Below are 24,452 nucleotides of genomic sequence, written 5' to 3'. Positions count from 1 at the left end.
TACAGGACGAGGTCCTCCTCACAATACAGGTCCTCACGTAGTTTCCAATATGGGCGCAGAGTATTTGGTAGGGCGTAGCGGTCGCTTGGGAATCCCTGCTTGATGTGCTGAAGGAGCTCGACGTAGGCAGGATCTTCATGGGCCGCACGCCGAAGTTCCTCCATCGCTAGGTCGCTGTCAGTAGCTGTGGTGGCAAGGGACTCGACTGCTCCCAAAGTGACAATACTCCTGACGGAGAAGCCGGTCTCGGCGTCCAGGGCGTCGTCGTCGATGGTCGGGTTGCTCACTGGGAAGCGTGATAGGGCATCAGGGATGCACAACTCTTTACCCGGCCGCCACGTTGCAGTGAAGACGAAAGCTGCTAACTTCTCCTTCAAACGTTGCAGACGTGGGTTTTCGATGGCATCTAGTGTGTAGCTGTTGAGGATAGGGACAAGTGGGCGATGGTCTGTCACAAGGGTGAAGTGCTGCAGACCCGTGAGGTAGAACTTACATTTCTTCATAGCCCACACTACTGCCAGCAGCTCTAACTCAATCGTGGCGTAGCGTGTCTCCGTATCCGTCAAGAAGCGTGAGCCACACTGTACTAGACGGAAGTGTCCTCCCCTGTGGTCTTGTAGGAGGGCGTATCCTAAGCCGTACAAGCGCGAAGCGTCTGTTTGTAGGGTCAGGGGTCCACACGAACGCTCTCTTCGGGCTCATCAACGGGCGGAGTGGGGCAGCAGCGGCGGATACGTCAGGAGAAAAGTCAGCCAGCTGATTTGCGAGGCCCATGAATGACCGCAGGTCTGTGAGGTTGGCTGGCTTGACAAAGTCCGTGATGGCGCGGACCTTCCCTGGGTCTGCTGCGATGCCGTCGTGAGAAAGCTGGTAGCCGCAGTAGGACACCACCTCAGCGGCCAGAACAAACTTCTCGGCGTTTAAGGTAATGCCGTGTGACCTGCATCTTGCCAGAACGTCGTTGACCCGGTGGAAGTGTGGAAGGTAGTCCTTGTCGTACAACAGGAGATCGTCTACTACCTTCACACACTGCATCACTCCCTGCAGAGCCTGGTCGCCTCGTCGACAGAAGGCGTCTCCAGTGGCAGCAAAGCCCATGGGGCCGCGGAGGTAGCGGAAGCGGCCGTAAGGAGTGATGAAAGTCGTGAGTTGTTGGTCTTCCTCGGCCAGAGGGATTTTGCCTCTCACAAGTAATGTATGAAATACTATCCTACAGTCAGAGGGTGGAGGAGAGGGAGGAACAAGCCCAGAATCGTCCAAGATAGAGTTTTTAGCAAAGGTTTCAGCGAAGAGTTCAGCTTTAGAAATAGTTGTGATAGCAATGGTACCATCTGGATGAAATAAAGGAGGGAAAGAAGAAAAAGCAAAGTTATTGGAAATATTTTTTGGCTAGGTCCCAGAAGTCATGAGGGGAGTTAGATCTTGAAAGGTTTTGACACTTTCTGTTAATGAAGGAGTTTTTGGCTAGTTGGAGAACAGACTTAGCATGGTTCCGGGCAGAAATATAAAGTGCATGAAATTCTGGTGATGAAAGGCTTAAGTACCTTTTGTAGTCCACCTCTCTATCATCTATAGCACGAGAACAAGCTGTGTTAAACCAAGGTTTAGAAGGTTTAGGACGAGAAAAAGAGTGAGGAATGTACGCCTCCATGCCAGACACTATCACCTTTGTTATGCGCTCAGCACACAAAGACGGGTCTCTGACACAGAAGCAGTAGCCATTCCAAGGAAAATGAGCAAAATACCTCCTCAGGTCCCCCAAACTAGCAGAGGCAAAATGCTTAGGGGGTTCCTGAGTAGGAATTGGAGCGGTAGGACAAGATACAGATATGAAATTGGGATCGGAGGAGCCCAACGGAGAAGAAAGGGTGACAGCATAAGCAGAAGGATTAGAGGTCAGGAAAAGGTCAATAATTTTGGGCGTATCTCCAAGACGGTCAGGAATACGAGTAGGGTGTTGCACCAATTGCTCTAGGTCGTGGAGGATAGCAAAGTTGAAGGCTAGTTCACCAGGATGGTCAGTGAATGGAGAAGAAAGCCAAACCTGGTGGTGAACATTGAAGTTTCCATGAATGGAGATCTCTGCTAAAGGGAAGAGGGTCAGAATGTGCTCCACTTTGGAAGTTAAATAGTCAAAGAATTTCTTATAGTCAGAGGAGTTAGGTGAGAGGTATACAGCACAGATAAATTTAGTTTGTGAGTGACTCTGTAGTCGTAGCCAGATGGTGGAAAACACGGAATGTTCAAGAGCGTGGGCACGAGAGCAGGTTAAGTCATTGCGCACATAAACGCAGCATCCAGCTTTGGATCGGAAATGAGGATAGAGAAAGTAGGAGGGAACAGAAAAGGGGCTACTGTCAGTTGCCTCAGACACCTGAGGTTCAGTGAGGAAAAGAATATGAGGTTTAGAAGAGGAGAGGTGGTGTTCTACAGACTGAAAATTAGATCTTAGGCCGCGAATGTTGCAGAAGTTAATGAAGAAAAAGTTGAGGGGGGTGTCAAGACACTTAGGGTCGTCAACAGAAAGACAGTCCGACCTGGGGACATTTATGGTCCCCTCCCCTGATGGGGACTCCGAGGCTGGTGTAGGAGTTGCCATGATGATTTAAAATTTTTTGAGTGAAGGGTGTGTGTGTAATTTTGTGGTGGTGTAATTTTGTGTAGTTTTGTGTGGAGGAAGAGAGTTGTCTTTAGAAAGCAAGCTATGACTGCCCCCTTGTGTTGTGAGACACAAAGGGAAACTTTCAGTGAGGTCACAGCTGGGTTTAATGATAAGTTCACAGCACCCCTTGAACAATGCTTAAGACCTCATTGGGAGTAATTATCGTTTCGGCAGGTGTCTATTGCCTTCTCCTATCTATCTATCTATCTATCTGTCTATATATCTATTTATCTATCTATCTATCTATTTTCTCTCTCTCTCTCTCTCTCTCTCTCTCTCTCTCTATATATATATATATATATATATATATATATATATATATATATATATATATATATATATATATATATATATATATATATATATATATATATATATATATATATATATATATATATATATATATATATATATATATATATATATATATATATATATATATATATATATATATATATATATATATATATATATATATATATATATATATATATATATATATTACACTTCTAAGTTCTGCATTCAATACTCTCTGGATATCAGTTAAAATTGTTTAGGTACATATTTAATTAAAGCATGCAACAAGAAAGTGGAAAAATTTTTGAATCCGTTTCCTTTCAGCGTGAAGCTCTTGTTAATGTGACAGAGAATAACTGAGGGCCACATGTCAACCACTTGTCACTTATAACCCAGCTCTCTTGTGGATAATATTTTATACAAATGTCACTGAAACTAAGATGCCATTTCTGCTTTACATGAAGTGTTCTCTCATTTTCCACAGAATGGTTACTGCTCGCTCTACATAATAAAGGAGGGCTTCCTTGGCACAAGCGTTAGTCTCGCCTTTCCTAAGGGCTCATTTCTTATCTCAAAGGTCAACAGAGTGTAAGTTTACTAAGCCCTGATCAGTCATTTAACATCACCTGTAACATTGAATTCTACAGATTTCATGGTGCATTTTTTTTCTTATATTTCACTTATTTACAACTATGTAGGAGGGACATGTGTGTGTGTCATGTAGTGCACATGTTAAAAAGTATTATGAAAATACGTGGATATGGAGTAATGTTTAAGGATAAATACATTACATGGTTATGAAAAATGTATTTTGTTTAAGATAATAAAACCTAAGATTATGGTAAAATCATGGTAGATAATGCGTGTATGTTTGTGACAAAATTTGATTAGTGATGGTAAAATTGAATTTCAGCATTCTCTCACCGACACCTTAAAAATGTATCATGCTTTAAAATTCGTTATCAGGGTTAACGTTATCTCTACTTTCTGCTGTTGATTTAATTCTGGTTTCACTTTACTGGTTCCAAGCGTCTACTAAGAAATGCCTGGTACCGAAGTGCTGAATTTATTTATTTATTTATTTATTTATTATTTCTTTTTAAGGGGTTATTGTATCTGTGAAGATGTGATCTAATAAATAGTATTAACAATAATAACTCTAAGGTTCGTAAACGCAACTCATGGTCTAGCTGTTAATGCGTCGGATGTGCATGCCATTGTGGTGCTTCTAAAAATAAATCTATCTCCTGCCAGAGCGCCTAGCTTTCACAACTAATTCATCCTGCCTCCATTTTTTTTTTTTACTACCATGAGGCTTAATAGCTGAACATCATAAATTTGTCAGGTGAAGAAGGCCAAGTGTTTTGAGAGAATCTTGCATGACGCAATGATTCCTGTTTCTGTATACATCACGTCTCTCCTTGCCACTCAAACACAAGAATCCAGTATACGGGGCCATCGGATGCTAACGATGCTTAAACAACACCAGCAAGTACTGGCGCAGAGCGAAACCATCGCCCTTTTCCAGAGGCGCTGCCAGGAAATGTGAGATGGTAATACGAGTACATTAGCGTTGGGGTCCTGGAAAACGTCGATAGAGTGTTGATGGGGACTCTTATGACTTTGGGCAGGCAGATGCAGTGCTATATACACCTCTACTGTTTCCCAGCCCTGGAACTGGGACACCATCGGTCACCTGCAGTCGGTCAACCAAGTTGCTGACTAGTGCAAGTTCTTTGTAATCAACGAACTATCTAAGCAGTCTTCATGTGCGGTGGATTGCAAATTAAGTACCTTCACTGTGACGACGGTCTTTCAGAGTATATAAATCTTGCCAAATTCATGACATGCCTATAATATGAGTATGTAATGTTGAAGGAGGTGTTCCGCAAGCAAGGAGGGTATAGTATGCATAATCGTTGGCCATAAATGTGTGTCCTATGGATGCTTTATTCAATTAGTGCATAGCGTTCGACGCCGCCGAAAGAGTCTCCAACCCTGATTTTGGTGGGAGTGTGCAGGAAGGTGCTTTTGGCTGCTTCCACAGAACCGCTGGCAGGAGAGGTGCGCGCCTGATAGTGCAGGCACCAGCCACTCAGGCAAGCCCCATTCTTGTGGCACCTGCGGCGGTACTCAGCGGTGGCAAGGTGACGTACATGAAGAAAATGTAAAGTGAAACATACATTGATCGGGAAGGACGTGGAGGACTCGGTGGTGGCCGCTGGCATCGTGATGACCGCTGATGGTAAGGCATCCACACAATCACAAATCTTGGTGAAGGTGTGTCTCACGCAGGGATGAGGAAATCGACCTCTAACTATGTGGTGTCAGACAATGGGGAACAAATGTGAGTGGTCGAACCAAAGCTCCTGGCAGCCCTTGACATCAGGTCAGTGCTAGTAACACGCCGGGCCGGCCTGTGCGATGTGGCGAACGTGCTGCTTAAGAGCTTAGGCTCTTTCACGTGCCAAACATATCGTGGCGGTCCCTCAACATCTCATATATTCTTTTTTAGTCAGACATTGATACATACCGTTAGAGGCATGCAAGAAATTGGTGCTTATACATAATAACTTCCATAACCAATTTCACGAGTCACCGCCCGTCACCACGGACAGCGACGCTACTTCTATGCAGATAGCATCCCCCCCAGTGTTCTGTCGTCCACATTTTCCACTTTATACTGCTGACGCCATTATATACTAAGCCCTCCTCTCCTGCCTTCTTCGAGATGGAATATTTTGAGTGAAAGAATTATATCTTGAGGTTCCGGACGTTTATTTGGTCTATAGTAAATGAAGACTCGCTACAGAAATGGACGCCCGACTGCCTACTGACTGATTCCCGACATGGTGTTCAGTCCATTTATTTGCTTTACATTAGGTCCATCTGGGGTTTACAGAGCACATCAAAAGCGAGTGGAACAGAGACAGAAGGATTAACATGGGCCCATTTGATAATCCAAGGGAAGAAAGAAAAGGAGTGTTTGAGCAGGTGCTTTTCCTTGCTGGAGACATACACCTGGAAGGTAAGGTGTAATGAGGCGAGGGTCACGTTGTCCCTTGGTAGTAGTAGTAGTAGTAGTAGTAGTAGTAGTAGTAGTAGTAGTAGTAATAGTCAGAAGTAGTAGTAGTAGTAGTAGTAGTAGTAGCAGTAGTAGTAGGATACTGGTTGCCGCCTTAGGTAGCGATACCACCCAAAATAGGCCCCATGAACACCTTTCTGTGATTAGCAGATGCGATAGTAGAAGAGCTCTCTCTCTCTCTCTCTCTCTCTCTCTCTCTCTCTCTCTCTCTCTCTCTCTCTCTCTCTCTCTCTCTCTCTCCCTCTATCCCTCTCTCTCCCTCTCTCTCTCAACAAATAAATATGGATCACAATTATAAGTGAAAACGTCACCATCAATGCAGGAGGAGGCAGTAGCCACGATAATTACTCCCAATGAGGCGTCAAGTTCTGAAACGGTTTCGTAATTTCAGGATCAGGAGTAATGTGACCTTTCCAGTGACCTCTCACTGGGGCAGTCACAGCCTACCTTCTAAAGACAACTTTCTTCCTTCACACAACTCTACATGGACGTAATGCACACACACCCTTCTCTCAAAAATAAAAATTCATTATTGCGACTCCAACATTAGCCTAGGAGTCCCCTTGGAGTCTGGGGGGAGAGGACCACAGATGTCCCCAGGCAGGACTATTCTTCTTCTGGTGTCTACCTTTCATGTCTTGACACTTTTCTTCATTAATTTATGCAACATTCGCGGAATTGAATTTATTTTTCAATATGTAGATCACCACCTCTTCTCTACTAAACCTAATCATCTTTTCCTCACCAAAGCGCAGGTGTCTAAGGCAACTTACAATAGCTACTTGTCTGTTCCCTCCTATTTTATCTGTCCTCATCTTCACTGACCAACCTGGTGTCCTAGCCTTTACGTTTGGTCCCCTTCACGACCTAGACCAATTACTGCAACACCCTACCCGTATTCATGACCGTCTTAGAGATACTCCCAACATTCTTGACCTTTTCTGTTTATGTTGTCACTCTCTCTTCTTTGTTAGGCTCTTCCAATAAAAAAAAATAATATCTATATTTTGTCCTATCCCTCTAATCCCTCCTCAGGATCCCCGAAAGTCGAGTTGCTTCTAGCGTTTTGCCTCTACTAATTGGGGAGACCAGAGGAGGTATTATTCTGATTTTCCTTGGAATGACTACTATTTTCATGTTAGAGACTCGTCTCTATGTGCTGAACACATAACAGTGTCCGTCATGGAGGCACACATTCCTCACTCTTTCTTTCGACCTAAAACATTCCAAACCTTGATTTAACAGAACCTGTTCTCGTGCTATACATGATAGACAGGGGGCCCACAAAAATTACTTGAGCCTCCCATCACCTGAATTTCATGCACTTTATATTTCTGCCCGGAATCATGCCAAGGCAGTTCTCAAATTTGCCAAAAATTCTTTAAACAATAAAAAAAATATCAGTCTTTCTTGGTCTAACTTCCTTCGTGACTTCTGGCACCGAGCCAAAAACCTCCAGTAACTTTACTGCGGCATTTTTCCTCCTTTACTCCAGCCTGATAGCACCTATCTCTATTTTTCATTTATTTATTTATTTATTTAAAACGTAGGAAAGATACTGGCCAAGGGCAACAGAATTCAATAAAAAAAAAAAATGGCCCACTGAGATGCCGGTCCCCCGAATAGGATGAGAGGTATACAGGACAGTTAAATTTGAGAGTGACTCTGTAGTCGTAGCCAGATGGTGGAAAACTCGGAAGATTCATGAGCGTGGGCACGAGAGCAGGTTAAGTCGTTGCGCACATACACATCCAGCTTTGAATTGAAAATGAGGATTGATAATGTAGGAGGAAACAAAAAAGGGGTTGAACTCTTCACTCAGACCTTTGGTACTATTTCTCCTCCATCCATTAAGATCCTTCACAGTCATGTTTTCCATCAGTCTCAGGTCAGGGTTCCAAGTCAACGGACGTGTTTTGTGAGCAGTGATCTAACGCTAATATAGCTGGCTAGTGTAGACATGGCGCCTTATGTTGCTGAGTCGTCTGGTTGTGTTAGTTCACCTGTTCTCGAGGCCTTCGTTGCGAAGGTCTCAGAGGTGGAGGCTGAGTTCCATCGAAGGATCTCGGAGGTGCAGACTGAGTTTCGTGAGAGGATCTCAGACCTGAAGGCTGAGTACTGTGACAGGATCTCAGCACCTGTGGGAGGGTCGTGCTCCACCGTCACCTTACTTAGTAAGGCGACGGAGGAGCAGTGGTCGGTGGTGTGCAGGGGAGCCAAAAGGGTGAAGGTCCTCAGGGCACCTTGCGTGGAGACGAAGAATCCCTTCAATGTGCTGAAGGAAGGGAAGGTGGACATGGCGGGAGGAGGCAAGAAGGAGGGGGCAGATGCAGTTACCCTGCCCCAAGGCAGAGTGCTTGTGTTTGGAGATAGTCAGGTTAGGCAATTAGATAGTGCGTTCTGTGCTAGGGATAGGAAGTGTAGGTCAAGGGTGTGTTTGCCGGGATAGGGAAGGTAGCTGATAGGCTAGACACGTGCTTGGAAAAAAGATGGGACCAAGCCCATTGTTTTTTTTAGTGCGGGAGGGAATGACCTTGGTAAGGTCAGGAGTGAGGAGCTTATCGGGAGGTTTCGACAGGCTTTGGACAGGATTAGGGACAAGGGAGGGCCCCGTGGTATGTGGTGTCTTGCCGAGGAGGGGAGTTGGTGCTGAGTGGCTGTCCAGGGCTATTGCAGTGAATCACAGGCTAGCGAATCATTGTAAGAGTAATGAATGGACATTCATCGATAACTGGGACCTTTTCTATGGTAGGGACACCTTGTACGCCAGGGATGGAGTGCATTTGTCACGCCAGGGTGTTTGTGTTTTGGCCGAAACACTCGAGCGGGAGGTAACTGCACTCCAGCACTTTTTTCGTTAGTCGGGAGGGAAGAAGGGGTAGTGAGGAGAAGGTGAGGGGCAAATTAATTAAATCTAGAAAGGTAGCTAGCTCAGGGAAGGTAAGAAATAGCTTAAGTGTTTACTACACAAACTGTAGAAGTATTCTGAATAAAATAGACTTGCTTAGAGGAATAGCGAGTGTAGAGAAATTTGATATCATTGGTTTAACTGAAACTTGGTTAGATATGTCAGGAAAAGTATTTAATCCAGAGGTTAAGATAGATGGTTATACAATGTTCTATAAAGATAGGGAAAACAGGAGAGGAGGAGGCGTCGCGTTATACGTTAGGGACACATTACAGTGTTGTATGAACAATAAAATTAAAACGGTTAACAAAGCAGAGTCGATATGGGTAGATATTAAGGAAGGATCGCAGTCAGTAATACTAGGGGTAGTTTACAGACCACCGACCAATACAGAGGAAATTAACACCTCAGTGTGGCAAGAATTAAATAGAGCAGGCAGGTACAGTCAGGTATGTGTGGTAGGAGATTTTAATTTTAGGAATATCGACTGGAGTCTGATTGTGGGTAACAAGGAAGCAGAGGAATTTCTTAAGGTAATACAGGATAATTTTTTTTAAACAGGTAGTCGTAGAACCCACAAGGGGGAATAATATTCTAGATTTAATTCTTACTAACACGGAGGAAGCAGTCACGCAGGTAGAGGTTGGAGGACAGCTAGGTAACAGTGACCATAGGGAAATTAGGTACAATTTAGAATGGGAAGAAACTGTTAGAAAAAAAAAAAACACTAGTAAAATACCTGACTTTAGGAGAGCAGATTTTGAAGAATTAAAAAGGTACCTCCAAGGAGTGGACTGGCAAAGGATGCAGGGTGAGGTCAGGTCAGGGACGGAGTTCAGATAGATAAGGCAGGATGAGAGAGGTGAGGTGAGGCGTGAGTGTGTAGGACAAGAGGAGGGAAGATGTGTCCGGAAGGGGAGGAGGAAAGAGGAAGGGGGAGATAGGTGTGAGTATGTTGGAATGTCAGGTCATGCTGAAATGAAAGAGGTGAGGTCGAGGCGAATAGGTGAGGGAGTGGAGAGGATGGTAGGGGCAGCAATGAGAGGATTAGGTGAGGTAAATGTAGATGAATTGTATAAATATTTCGTAGATAAAGTTCATACAGGTCAGTTAGCAAACATCCCGTATACTATACCTTATAGTATCCATCCGGATACTATAAGGTCCATTAAAGGCAGCAGATGGGGAGCTGGTTAGTTCTGGGGAGGAGATTAGTAAACTTCTGAATGATTATTTTTTAACTGTCTTCACCCAGGAAAACATGCAGGATATGCCAGGTAGTGAACACGTGTTTAGAGCAGATGAAAATGAGAAGCTGACAGATATTTCCATAACTAGGGAGATAGTGGAACAGGAGATAGATAGGCTAAAAACGTTCAAGACACCAGGACCAGATAAAGTATATCCCAGAGTACTTAAGGAATGCAAAGAGATTATTAGTGAGCCGTTAGTTTTTGTCTTTAGGAAATCACTGGAGTCCGGAGAGGTACCAATAATGTGGAGGCAGGCTAATGTAGTACCCATTTTTAAGAAAGGTGATAAAACTTTAGCGTCTAATTATAGACCTGTCAGCTTAACTTCAGTTGTAGGTAAAATGTTAGAGTCAATAATAGCGAGGAACATTAGGGAACATTTAGACAAACATAACTTGATAAATCAGTCACAGCATGGCTTCACGAAGTGGAAGCCTTGCCTGACAAATTTGTTAAGTTTTTACAGTAAGGTGTACGAGGCAGTAGATAATGGTGATAGTTATGATATCTTATATCTGGACTTTAGTAAAGCATTTGACACGGTACCTCATCAAAGGCTCCTGAGAAAGGTTAGGGCACACGGGATAGATGGGCTGGATAGGGTCATGGCTTAGTTACAGGCGACAGAGAGTGGTAATAAACGGCTCGAAATCCGAGTGGGGTCATGTAATTAGTGGGGTGCCACAGGGATCAGTATTAGGGCCATTGTTATTTCTAATGTATATCAATGACTTGGATAGTGGAATTAGTAGTGATGTTAGTAAATTTGCGGATGACACAAAGATAGGTAGATTAATTAGGTCAGAATCGGATGCCATCGCCTTGCAGGCAGATTTAGATAGAATGAATGAATGGACGGATAAATGGCAAACGCAATTTAACATCAATAAATGCAAAGTGCTTAGCGTAGGTAGAGGAAACCCACACAATAGGTACACATTAAACAACCAAACTCTGGTAGGTACAGGGTACGAGAAAGATTTAGGAGTTACAGTTAACTCTGAACTCCGTCTAGGAAAACAATGCATAGAAGCCAGAAACAGGGCAAATAGGGTACTAGGATTCATTTTTAGGAGAGTTAAAAGTAGAAGGCCAGAAGCAATATTAAAGTTATACTTGGTGCTGGTCAGACCTCATCTAGACTACGCTGTGCAGTTCTGGTCCCCACATTACAGGAAAGATATAGGTCTATTAGAATCAGTACAGAGGAGAATGACTAAAAGGATACAGGGGATGAGGAGTATTCCTTACGAGGCGAGGTTGAAGCTGTTAAATTTACATTCTTTAGAGAGACGTAGGTTAAGAGGGGACCTGATAGAAGTCTTTAAGTGGTATAAGGGCTATAACAAGGGGGATGTAGGCAAAATTCTTAGGATCAGCAACCAGGGTAGAACAAGAAATAACGGGTACAAGCTTGAAAAATTTAGATTTAGGAAGGAGATAGGAAAAAAATTGGCTCTCAAACAGAGTGGTAGATGAGTGGAACGGATTCAGTAATCATGTTGCTAGGACACTAGAGAGCTTTAAGAGAAGATTAGACAAGTTTATGGATGGGGATAATAGATGAAAATAGGTAGGTATATTTCATACAGGGACTGCCACGTGTAAGCCTGGTCGCTTCTTGCAGCTTCCCTTATTTCTTATGTTCTTATGTTCTTATGGCCTTGATAGTCTTAACCCTTGAAAGGCTTATGAGTCTGATGGGATCCCTCCTATTGTTCTCTTGCAGCTTGCCTAGTCAGAACTCTTCCAAATTCTGTGTATCTCCATCTTGCTTTCATTCTTGTTGGGAATTTGCTTACATTCAGCCTGTTCCTAAAAAAAAGTGTAACCGCTCTAACGCTTTAAACTACCGTCCCATTGGTTTAATTCCTTCCTATCTAAAGTTTTTTTTTTAATTGATCCTCAACTGGAAGATTTTTAAACATCTATCACTTCACAAATTTTTATCTAATCGCCAACATGGGTTCCACTATGGCCGTTCTACTGGTGACATTCTGCGTTTCGTTACTGAATTTTTTATTGTGTTGTCCTTGGCAAAAAAAAAAAAAAAAAGCTTTGTAGGGACCAGCAGGTCTTTGTGTGTGTGTGTGTGTGTGTGTGTAATATTAATTAAAATTTTTATGGTTTATTTTCAGCCTTACCGGCTGAAAGTTCTAAATCATTAAATTGTGGCCTTAAAACTTTTTCCCTTGCCTTTAACTTCTTATATATACTTCTCTTCCGCCCAATATAGTGTTTTAACCTAACGGTCATCCATTTAGGATAATTTATCTGTGATCTTATTGCTCTATAAGGGATGTTTGCTAACTGTTCCTGTAGGTAATTTATTAACGAAATATTTATGCATCTCATCTATATTCACTTTCACTAATCTTTTCATCTCGGCCTCTTCCATCCTCTCCGCTCTATCTTCTCCTCGCCTTGACCTCACCTCGCGCATCTCAGCATGACCTGACCCTCACACATATCTCCCTCTCTCTCACTCCTCCTATCCCTCCGTACCCTTCTCCCCTCCTCCTGCCCTTCCCCTCGCACCTCACCTCACATCCCTTCACTCTACCTTATCTCTCTTAACTCCTTCCAGGACCTTCCCTCCCCCTGCGTCCGTTGGCAGTGAACTCCTTTGAGGTACCTTTTTTAATTCCTCAAAATCTGTCCTCTTAAAGTCAAGTATTTTACTTGTGTTTTTACTTCTAAAATTTTCCTCCCATTCTAATTTGTTTCTAATTTCACAATGATTACTGTACCTAGCTGTCCTCCAACTTGTATCTGCATGACTGCTTCTTCCCTGTTATTGAATTGAATTTATAGTATTATTCCCCCTTGCAGATTCTAAGACTACCTGTTTAAAAAAAAACATCCTGAATTATCTTAAGAAAGCCATCAGGCTCCAGTCGATATTCCTAAAATGAAAATCTCCTACCACACTTACTTGACTGCTCTATCTATTCCCTGCCATACTGAGGTGTTAATTTCCTTTGTACTATTTGGTGGCCTGTAAACTAATCCCAATACTACTGACTGTGATCCTTCTTTAATATCTACCCATATCGACTCTGTTTTGCTGTTTTAATTAAATTATTAATACAACATTGTAACGTGCTCCTAATGCACAGCACGATGCCTCCTCCTCTCCTGTTTTACGTCTTTATAGAATAGTGTATTTTCATCTATCTTAACTTCTGGATTAAATACTTTTCCTGACATATCTAACCAAGTTTCTGTTAAAGCAATGATATCAAGGTTCTCTACACGCGCCATTCCTCTAAGTCTATTTTATTAAAAATACTTCTACAATTTGTGTAGTAAACACTCAAGCTATTCTTCGCCTTCTCTGAGCTAGTTACTTTTCTAGATTTAACTAATTTGTCCTTCATTTCGACCTCACAACTCCTTCCTCCCTCCTGACTAACGAAAAAATGGCTGGAGTGCAGTTACCTCTCGTTAGAGTGCTCATACCTAAACCCAAACACCCTAGCGTGATAAATGCACTCCATTCCTGACATACAAGGTGTCTTTACCATACAATAGGTCCTAGTTGTCGATGAACGGCCATCCATTACTCTTACAAAGATTTGTGAGCCTGCGATTCACTGTAATAGCCCTGGACAGCCACTGAGCACCAACTCTCCTCCTCGACAAGACACCACATACCACAGGGATCCCTTCCTTGTCCCTAATCCTATCCAAAGCCTGCCTAAACCTCCTGAACAGCTTACTCCTGACCTTATCAAGGTCATTCCCTCCCGCGCTGAGAAAAACAATGGCCTTGGTCCCACAATGGTCCCACGTGTCCATACACGTGTCTAGCCTGTTAGGTACCTTCTCTAACCCAGCTACCCGCAAACACACCCTTGACCTACGTTTCCTGCCTCCGCCACAAAACACACTATGTGCCTAACCTGATTATCACTAAGCACAAGCCCTTTACCTTGAGGCAGGGTAACTGCGTCTGCCCCCTCCTCCTGGTCTCCTCCCGTCACGTCCACCTCCTCATCCGTCTCTTCCTCCAACACACTGAAGGGATTCCTCCACGTGGCTTCACCTCCAGGCGAAACGCCAAGAGGAGTTTCATCCTCTTGGCGGCCCTGCACACAACCGATCACTGCTCCTCCGTCGCTTTACTAGGTAAGGTGACAGCGGGGGACGATCCTCCCTCAGGTGCTGAGATCCTCTCACAGAAGTCAGCTTGCAGGTCTGAGATCCTCTCCCGAAATCTAGCCTGCACCTCCGAGATCCTTCGATGGAACTCAGCCTCCACCTCTGAGACCTTCGCAAAGAAGGCCTCAGGAACAGGAAAACTAACACAACCAGATGACTCAGCAACACAAGGTGCCATGTCTAAACCAGCTAGCTATATCGTAAAGTCACTATTCACTAAACACGTCCGTTTGTTAGGAACCCTGACCTGAGACTGAGGAGCCCTGACCTGAGACTGAGGAACCCTGACCTGAGACTGAGGAACACTGACCTGAGACTGAGGAACCCTGACCTGAGACTGAGGAACCCTGACCTGAGACTGAGGAACACTGACCTGAGACTGAGGAACCCTGACCTGAGACTGAGGAACCCTGACCTGAGACTGAGGAACACTGACCTGAGACTGAGGATCACTGGCCTGAGACTGAGGAACACTGATCTGGGATCGGAACCCTGACCTGAGACTATGCCAAGGGAATTTGTAATATTCTTACCCAACATAGTCATTTCAGCAACAGAGTCTGGAGTCCACTCTACTGTTGCACTTCCAGCCGGATGAGTCGTGTGAATCCGTATTCTCGGCACGGGACGTGGCTCGGCACTGTAGAGGAAGTACTCGGCTATCAGTTGGTGCATTTTGTTTATCACCGACTTTTGCTGACCTTTTTTGGCTTCCTGTTGAGGAGCCGAGCTTCCTCGTCGGTCTAAATCCTTCACCTGTAACATGCGTTTCAAAGCCTTTTTATCACGGGTGCTGACTACCACTGTCATACGAGCGATTGTCTATGCACATGTCACAAAAGTCTCAAAAGGCTACAGTTTCCTTGATGCTGCACAAATTCCTCGAAACACTCTTGCTGGACACTGGTCTCTTCTGTCAACTGTGACATTAGGCTGACGTCGTAATTGATGCCTGTCCACACCAGGAAACACTGGTTTGGAAACTATTTAGAAATAGTTTCCGAAAAACTATCTGCAGACAGTTTGGAAACAGCTTGCAAACAGTTGGCAAAGTTTGCAAGTTTGGAAACTTTACAAACAAATGTCGTCCTGCGATGAGTGTAGAGGTTGCTGCAGTAACCTCTGTTTTACTTGGAACTTTTGATAAATTCAAGAAAGGGCATAAAAGAGAGATGAGTGAGAAAATGTTTTGAAAAAGGAATCTTTTATGGTGACTTGCTTCTAGTGGATTTGAAAGTAGACGGAGCAGGTATCACCAGCTTTCTTCTGATGTTCACGACTAACTTTGAAATACTTTTTTGGATGGTGGCTCTTACAGCTAAAATATTACAATAAGTAATTTCTTAAATTATGCCAAAATAAATAAAAATAAAAATTCGAAATCTTCATAAATTAATGACAATCTGGCAACAATGTGTAACTGATTCATCGTCACCTCCACCGCACGCACACACACACACACACACACACACACACACACACACTGTTTCTTATTCTGGATGGGAAACAAATACTCGTAAAAGATTGTTTCCAAACAGTTTGCAAACAATGCTTCCAAACTGTCTGTAAACAGTTTTCAAACTATTAAGAGACTGAGCCGGAGAACACACTGCACCATGTTTCGTTACTCTCGCTAGTGGCAGGGTAAGGCAAACGCAGAGGGGCAGTGCAGAGGAACATGTACTGAAAGCAGGCAGTTATGATCTGACCCACCCTACAATAATAGGCAGAAAGTAAACTACAATGAAAAAAAATATATCGTAAACCCCGACGAAACATCCAAACCACAACATTCACACCGACAGAACCGATCAACACTCGCACCGTTACATCGTACAACTGAGACACTCATATTATTTCACACACACACCCTGATACATGTATAATCCCAACATCACGCAGGGATGGAAGAATACAAAATGCCAATTTAGCCCAAAAACTTGGAAAGGGCTCGCCACTTCACGTTCTAGGAAGAGACAAGGAAGACGCCACAATGTGAGGGTACAATACCCTGATGGTTACTTCCCCACAGATGGGCCACTCACTGCCTAGCAGTGAATTATTACACTCAACGCCCTCACTCAATTCATCACCAGTCTCTCGGAGGACAGGCTCAAACCCCTTTAAAACTGGAGAGTCCGGAGAGAGAGAAAATGGTTGGGCACAGAATATCAGAAAAACAGGGACAACTAACGAGACATGGACAAGGCCAGTAGCCTTGAGATCTTAATACGATCAGGACAAAGGACGGGACATTGCCCGTTCCTCAAAATGCACACACACACACACACACACACACACACACATATATATATATATATATATATATATATATATATATATATATATATATATATATATATATATATATATATATATATATATATATATATATATATATATATATATATATATAGGACAAAACCCTGAGGACCACCACAGTTAATAGACCATAGTTAATACTTAGGAGTAGAACAATGATTGTCTACCACAGCAGCAATGGAACGTTCAGAAAGGAAACTTCAGAAGTTACAGAGAGAAGGATAGAAAGAAGGTAGTTTGCAAAATTAACTCTGTCAAATGCTTTTGATATGTGCCTCTTTAATAACGCCGTGACAGCAATGTGCGGTTGACCTGTCATCAGTGGCCCACCCTGTCGCCTCAGCATGGGCCCACTGGGTATTAACGCTGGCCAGGCCCTCTTTCATGATTCATGTGAGGGTTAGATACTTGCAGTCCAAGGATCCCAAAGCACCTCGATGTGACTAATATCATCCTTTCTCCTACGAGTTTGTAAGCCTGTATACTGCCCATTCAATGTCTTCTCATGCAGTCTTACTGACTTGCTTTTGTGTTCAAGTGATGTGACATTAATTAAAGACGGTGAAGGAATGATTTTAATGTACTTAAAGGCAATAGTTTATATGTTGGTAAAGAAACAATGAAACACTGTGAAATGCTCATAGTTGTTTGTCCTCAGCTGTAGCTGCGCCACCCCCTTTCCCCTAGCACGTGGTTTTCGATTCCTTCTCAGCAAGTTGAAGTTGTTTGGTAGTTGCAACACTCCCTTCCCTGTCGGTGAGCGAAACAAGGTGGTGACCTCACGTTTGTTTATCGTTACAAGAGACCAGAAGGACACAATAAACGCGTATGTGAGCCCTCTACTAAATTAAAGGGCACTATAAACGCGTATGCGAGCCCTCTACTACGCGGGAGGTAGTTTAGGGGAGCTGACCCAAGTAAGTGGCAGCTGTGAGGTGCAGAACCTGTGTCGTAACAGAAATTTGTGACCTTGCCAGGACGGCTTGAAGCTTCGTAGCCATGTGGGGGAAACAGTTGCTTTGGTTGTCCTTTGTGTGCCCACACTCAGCCTACGCCAGGAGTTGCTCTCGACCTCCCTCTCGAGTCCCCTACCTCTACCGGGAATGGTAGTGTAGATATGAAGCAGTTTGGTGTGAGGACACATACTCGTATACCCACAAATAGTGCCCAAGATCGTGTTAACCCTATCCACAGTCTTATTTTTTTTTTTTTTCAGACAGAAGGAATGTCTGAGGAAATGAGATTTAAGTGAAGGACAGAAGAAAGTCTTGTGCAGCTAGGCCGCGGAAGGAAGGGAGGCATGCAGTTAGAAAGATCAGAAGAGCAGTTACCATGAAAACAGCGGTAGAAGATGGCTAGAGATGCAACATTGCGGCGATGAGAGGGAGGCTGATGACAGTCAGTTAGAGGAGAGGAGTTGATAACGGGAAAAGCTTTTGATTCCACCTTGTCTTGAAGAGCGGTATGAGTGGAACCCCCCAGACATGTGAAGCATACTCAATACATGGACGGATAAGGCCCTTGTATAGAGTTAGCATCTTGGGTGGGTGAGAAAAACTGGCAGAGACGTCTCAGAACACTTAAATTCATAAAAGCTGTTTTAGCTAGAGATAAGGTTTCTAGTCGAGATTATGTGTAAAGGACAAACCGGGGATGTTCAGTGTAGTAGAGGGGGACAGTTGAGTGTCATTGAAGAAGAGGTGATAGTTGTCAGGAAGGTTGTGTCAAGTTAATAGATAGAGGAATTGAGATATTGAGGCCTCAGTCAGAAATTTTAGAAAGATCAGAAGTCAGGCGTTCTGTGGCTTCCCTGCGTGAAATTATTACTTCCTGAAGTGTTGGACGTCTATGAAAAGACGTGGAAAAGTGCAGGGTGGTATCATCAGCGTTGGAGTGGATAGGGCAAGAAGTTTGCTTTAGAAGGTCATTAATGAATAATAAGAAGGGAGTATTTGAAAGTACAGAACCCTGAGGAACACCATTGTTAATAGATTTAGAAGAACAGTGACTCTACCACAACAGCAATAGAACGGTCAGAAAGGGAAACTTGAGATAAAGTTACAGAGAGAGGGATAGAAGCCTTAGAAGGGTAGTTTGGGAATCAAAGCTTTGTGCCAGACTCTATCAAAAGCATTTGAAATATCCAAGGCAACAGCAAAAGTTTCACCAAAATCTCTAAAAGAGGATGACCAAGATTCAGTAAGGAAAGCCAGAAGATCACCAGTATACCGGCCTTGACGGAACCCATACTGGCGATCTAATAGAAGGTTGTGATGTGATAGGTGTTTAAGAATCTTCATGTTGAGGATAGATAAAAAAAAAAATAAAACTTCAGATAGGCAGGAAATTAAAGCAATAGGACGATAGTTTGAGGGATTAGAACGGTCACCCTATTTGGGAACAGGCTGAATGTAGGCAATCTTCCAGCAAGAAACAAAGGTAGATATTGACAGACAGAGGTGAGAGAGTTTGACTAGGCAAGATGCAAGGACGGAGGCACAATTGCGGTAGACAATAGGAGGGACCCCATCAGGTACATCACTGCGAAAAATTTTAATAGGTAGCATGAAAAAGTCAGAGGTTGGAGGAGAGGGAGAAAAAAAAAACCTTTAATCCTCCAAGGTAGAGTTTTTAGCTGAAGGTATGAGAGAAGAGTTCAGGTTTAAAGATAAATGTGATACCAGTGAGATGAGATCATGAGATAAGATATCAGTCTGGTTGAAATAAAGGAGGGAAAGAAGAAGAAACTGTTTTTGGAGATATTTTTAGCTAGATCCCAGAAGTCACGAGGGGAGTTAGATCTTGAAAGGTTTTGACGCTTTCTATTAATGAATGAGTTTTTGGCTAGTTGAAGAACAGACTTGGCATGGTTCCGGGCAGAAATATAAAGTGCATGAGATTCTGGTGATGGAAGGCTTAAGTACCTTTTGTGGGCCACCTCTCTATCATGTATAGCACGAGAACAAGCTGTGTTAAACCAAGGTCTAGAAGGTTTAGGTTGAGAAAAAGAGTGAGGAATGTACGCCTCCATACCAGACACTATCACCTCCGTTATGCGCTCAGCACACAAAGACGGATCTCTGACACGGAAGCAGTAGTCATTCCAAGGAATATCAGCAAAATACCTCCTCAGGTCCCTCCAACTAACCAGAGACACCAGATGCACCTCTGCTTAAAAGGATCCTGAGAAGGAATTGGAGGGATACCACAAGATTCATATATGAGATTGTGATCGGAGGAGCCCAATGAAAAAGAAAGGGTGACAGCATAAGCAGAAGGATTATAGGTCACGAAAAGGTCAAGAATGTTGGGTGTATCTCCAAGACGGTCAGGAATACGAGTAGGATGTTGCACCAATTGCTGTAGGTCGTGGACAGCATAGTGGATAGTAAAGTTGAAGGCTAGTTCACCAGGATGGTCAGTGAAGAGAGATGAAAGCCAAAGCTGGTGGTGAACATTGAAGTTTCCAAGAATGGAGATCTCTGCAAAAGGGAAGAGTCAGAATGTGTTCCACTATGGAAGTTAAGTAGTTAGATGAGAGATATACAGCACAGATAAATTTAGTTTGAGAGTGACTCTGTAGTCGTAAACAGATAGTGGAAAACTCGGAAGATTCAAGAGCGTGGGCACGAGAGGAGGTCCTTGCTAACATAAAGCAGCTTCCAGTTTTGGATTGAAATGAGGATAGAGAAAGTAGGCGATAACAGAAAAGGGGCTATTGTCATTTGCCTCAGACACCTGTGTTTTAGTGAGAAAAAGAAGATAAGGTTTTGAAGAGGAGAGGTGGTGTTCTACAGATTGAAAATTAGATTTAAGACCGCGAATGTTACAGAAGTTAATGAGGAAAAAGTTGAGGGGGTGTCAAGATACTTAGGATCGTTATCAAAAGAGCACTCCGACCCGGGGACATTTTGTGGTCCCCTCCCCAGATGGGGACTCCGAGGCTGGTGTAGGAGTCGCCATGACAATTTTTATTTTTTGAGTGAAGGGTGTGTGTGTTATTAGGTGCTTTAAGTTTTGTGTGGAGAAAGAGAGCTGTCTTTAGAGAGCAGGCTGTGACTGCCCCCTTGTGTTATGAGACGCAAAGGGAACGTTCAATGAGGTCACTGCTGGGTTTAATGATAAGTTCACAGCACCCCCTAATCCAGTGCTTTAGAACTCACTATGAGGAATTATCGTGACCACAGAGGCGCAAGTGGTCGTAGCAGAGGACCTGCCAATGTCTGATGTTGAGTTCCTTTTAGGGAATGACCTGGCAGGTGGGACAGTTTGGGTACAGTCCCCATCTGTGGATCCCATTCCAGATGTGGAGGCTGATGAAATGCCTGACTCATTTAATATTATTACTCTCTCCATGGCAAGGCGAAGCCCTCTGTAGCTCCTGGGATCGATTGCAATAAGGCAGGGCCACCGAGAGAGGGGTGCCGGGTGCAGTGGGGACAGAGTGCCCAGAGGCCCGTCACACTGCTGGCGAGGGTTTGGGCAAGCCAGAGTCAGGATCATCTTTGAGTCATAGTGCTTGGGCTGACTGCAACAAGGCAGAGTGACACCCACCAAGAGATAGAACGGGTCACCCCAAGTACTCGTTAACAACGGATACCGTATTTCCGACGTATCAAGCGTCATTAAGACGTATATGGATAAATAAAATGACAAAACGCAGAAGCACAGGAGAAACAAAAAAAGACATCAAGTTATTCTACAGAAACTTCATGTCAACTGAGCACAAGATAGACGAAAAAATAATAAAAAGCATAATAAACAAGAACGTGCACCCTGCCGACGCAGAACAAGAGACCAAGCTTATTATCTACTACAAAACAAGAAAGACATTCATCCCATCTATTACTCCGAAACCGACCCAACACAACCAAGACGCCCTTAAAGGAAGACCACGTAATTAACCAGCACACTTGCAACAGTGAGGAGCGTGGGCCTCGTTCTTAGAATGGAATGACGAAGACCTCCCTATCTTGGCGTCTCACCTGCCACATATCCAACGGCGCTATCAAAGACCACTACGCTGCCAAACATAGCTCAAGTCTCACTCATCAAGATTTGGAAAGTAAAACAATAGTACTTGACAGGGAAAGTGACTATTGACGTCTCTTCTTCCTAGAAGCAATATGCATAACAACAAAGGCAAGTTCAATCAACAGGCAAGCAGATAACTTCCAAGTGCTTCCCACAGCAAGACGCAAAGGGACTCAGCGAGTCACTAGTTGACACAGGCGAGCCAATCACCGCGCTCCGCTCCGCTCTCTCGTCCCTGTGATCCGCTAAGACGGTATATAACCAGCCCGCTTACCAAACGCTGACCACGACTCGACACTCACATAAGAACATAAGAACATAAGAAATAAGGGAAGCTGCAAGAAGCGACCAGGTTTACACTTGGCAGTCCCTGTATGAAACACACCTACCTATTTCCATCTGCTATCCCCATCCATAAACTTGTCTAATCTTCTCTTAAAGCTCTCTAGTGTCCTAGCACTAACTACATGATTACTGAGTCCGTTCCACTCATCTACCACTCTATTTGAGAACCAATTTTTTCCTATCTCCTTCCTAAATCTAAATTTTTCAAGCTTGAACCCGTTATTTCTTTTTCTATCCTGGTTGCTGATCCTAAGAATTTTGCTTACATCTCCCTTGTTATAACCCTTATACCACTTAAAGACTTCTATCAGGTCCCCTCATAACCTACGTCTCTCTAAAGAATGTAAATTTAACAGCTTCAACCTCGCCTCGTAAGGAATGCTCCTCATCCAATGTATCCTTTTAGTCATTCTCCTCTATATTGATTCTAATAGACCTATATCTTTCCTGTAATGTGGGGAGCAGAACTGCACAGCGTAGTCTAGATGAGGTCTGACCAGCACCAAGTATAACTTTAATATTGCTTCTGGCCTTCTACTTTTAACTCTCCTAAAAATGAATCCTAGTACCCTATTTGCCCTGTTTCTGGCTTCTATGCATTGTTTTCCTAGACGGAGTTCAGAGTTAACTGTAACTCCTAAATCTTTCTCGTACCCTGTACCTACCAGAGTTTGGTTGTTTAATGTGTACCTATTGTGTGGGTTTCCTCTACCTACGCTAAGCACTTTGCATTTATTGATGTTAAATTGCGTTTGCCATTTATCCGTCCATTCATTCATTCTATCTAAATCTGCCTGCAAGGCGATGGCATCCAATTCTGACCTAATTAATCTACCTATCTTTGTGTCATCCGCAAATTTACTAACATCACTACTAATTCCACTATCCAAGTCATTGATATACATTAGAAATAACAATGGCCCTAATACTGATCCCTGTGGCACCCCACTAATTACATGACCCCACTCGGATTTCGAGCCGTTTATTACCACTCTCTGTCGCCTGTCACTAAGCCATGACCCTATCCAGCCTAACACCTTCCCATCTATCCCGTGTGCCCTAACCTTTCTCAGGAGCCTTTGATGAGGTACCTTGTCAAATGCTTTACTAAAGTCCAGATATAAGATATCATAACTATCACCATTACCTACTGCCTCGTACACCTTACTGTAAAAACTTAACAAGTTTGTCAGGCAAGACTTCCCCTTCGTGAAGCCATGCTGTGACTGATTTATCAAGTTGTGGTCTGCCCACAATCTTTAATCTACTACTCTCCTTCAGTTTCCTTTCTTTTACTTCTGTCCAAACTCTTCAATATTATTAATCTTTCTACAAAAAAAAAAAAAAAACGCCAACCACACTTGCACAACTTCATTTAAAAAATAGCAATGTGGTCTGCCCACAATTTTTAATCTACTACTTTCCTTCAATTTCCTTTCTTTTACGTCTTCTGTCCAAACTCTTCAGTATTCTCAATCTTTCTACAAGCAAAGCAAAAAGCGAAAAAAAAAAAAAACACAGACCAGGTCAACACCACACACCACAAGAGTCACACACACTCTAAAAAATAGCAACGAGGTCTGCCGACATTCTTTAATCTACTTTCCTTCAATTAGCACATTCTGACCCTCTTCTCTTTTGCAGAGATCTCCATTCTTGGAGACTTTAATGTTCACCACCAGCTCTGGCTTTCCTCTCCCTTCACTGACCATCCTGGTGAACTAGCCTACAACTTTGCTATCCTCCATGACCTAGAGCAATTGGTGCAACACCCTACTCGTATTCCTGACCGTCTTGGAGATACGCCCAATATTCTTGACCTTTTCCTGACCTCTAATTCTTCTGCTTATGCTGTCACCCTTTCTTCTCCGTTGGGCTCCTCCGATCACAATCTCATATCTTTATCTTGTCCTATCACTCCAATCCCTCCTCAGGATCCCCCTAAGCGAAGGTGCCTCTGGCGTTTTGCCTCTGCTAGTTGGGGGGGACCTGAGGAGGTATTTTGCTGATTTTCCTTGGAATGACTACTGCTTCCGTGTCAGAGACCCGTCTTTATGTGCTGAGCGCATAACAGAGGTGATAGTGTCTGGCATGGAGGCATACATTCCTCACTATTTCTCTCGTCCTAAACCTTCTAAACCTTGGTTTAACACAGTTTGTTCTTGTGCTATACATGATAGAGAGGTGGCACACAAAAGGTACTTAAGCCTTCCATCACCAGAATCTCATGCACTTTATATTTCTGCCCGGAACCATGCCAAGTCTGTTCTCCAACTAGCCAAAAACTCCTTCATTAACAGAAAATGTCAAAACCTTTCAAGATCTAACTCCCCTCGTGATTTCTGGCATCTAGCCAAAAATATCTAGAATAATTTTGCTTCT

The 24,452-nt window shown here is 43.4% G+C and overlaps 1 protein-coding gene across 1 annotated transcript in view; it reads left to right on the top strand.

Annotated features, from left to right (window-relative positions):
- The window catches only part of LOC135109464 (uncharacterized), a 117,643-nt gene that overhangs the window by 76,113 nt on the left and 17,078 nt on the right, over positions 1-24,452 (top strand). Inside the window, exon 5 of the mRNA XM_064020843.1 lies at positions 3,444-3,547. Coding sequence (XP_063876913.1) covers positions 3,444-3,547 — 104 coding nt within the window. The remainder of the gene's footprint in view (positions 1-3,443; positions 3,548-24,452) is intronic.

This window comes from Scylla paramamosain, chromosome 19 (assembly GCF_035594125.1).
Source record: "Scylla paramamosain isolate STU-SP2022 chromosome 19, ASM3559412v1, whole genome shotgun sequence".
Lineage (NCBI taxonomy): Eukaryota > Metazoa > Arthropoda > Malacostraca > Decapoda > Portunidae > Scylla > Scylla paramamosain.
Note: the sequence above shows the minus strand (reverse complement) of the source record. Positions and strands in the feature narration are given on the sequence as shown.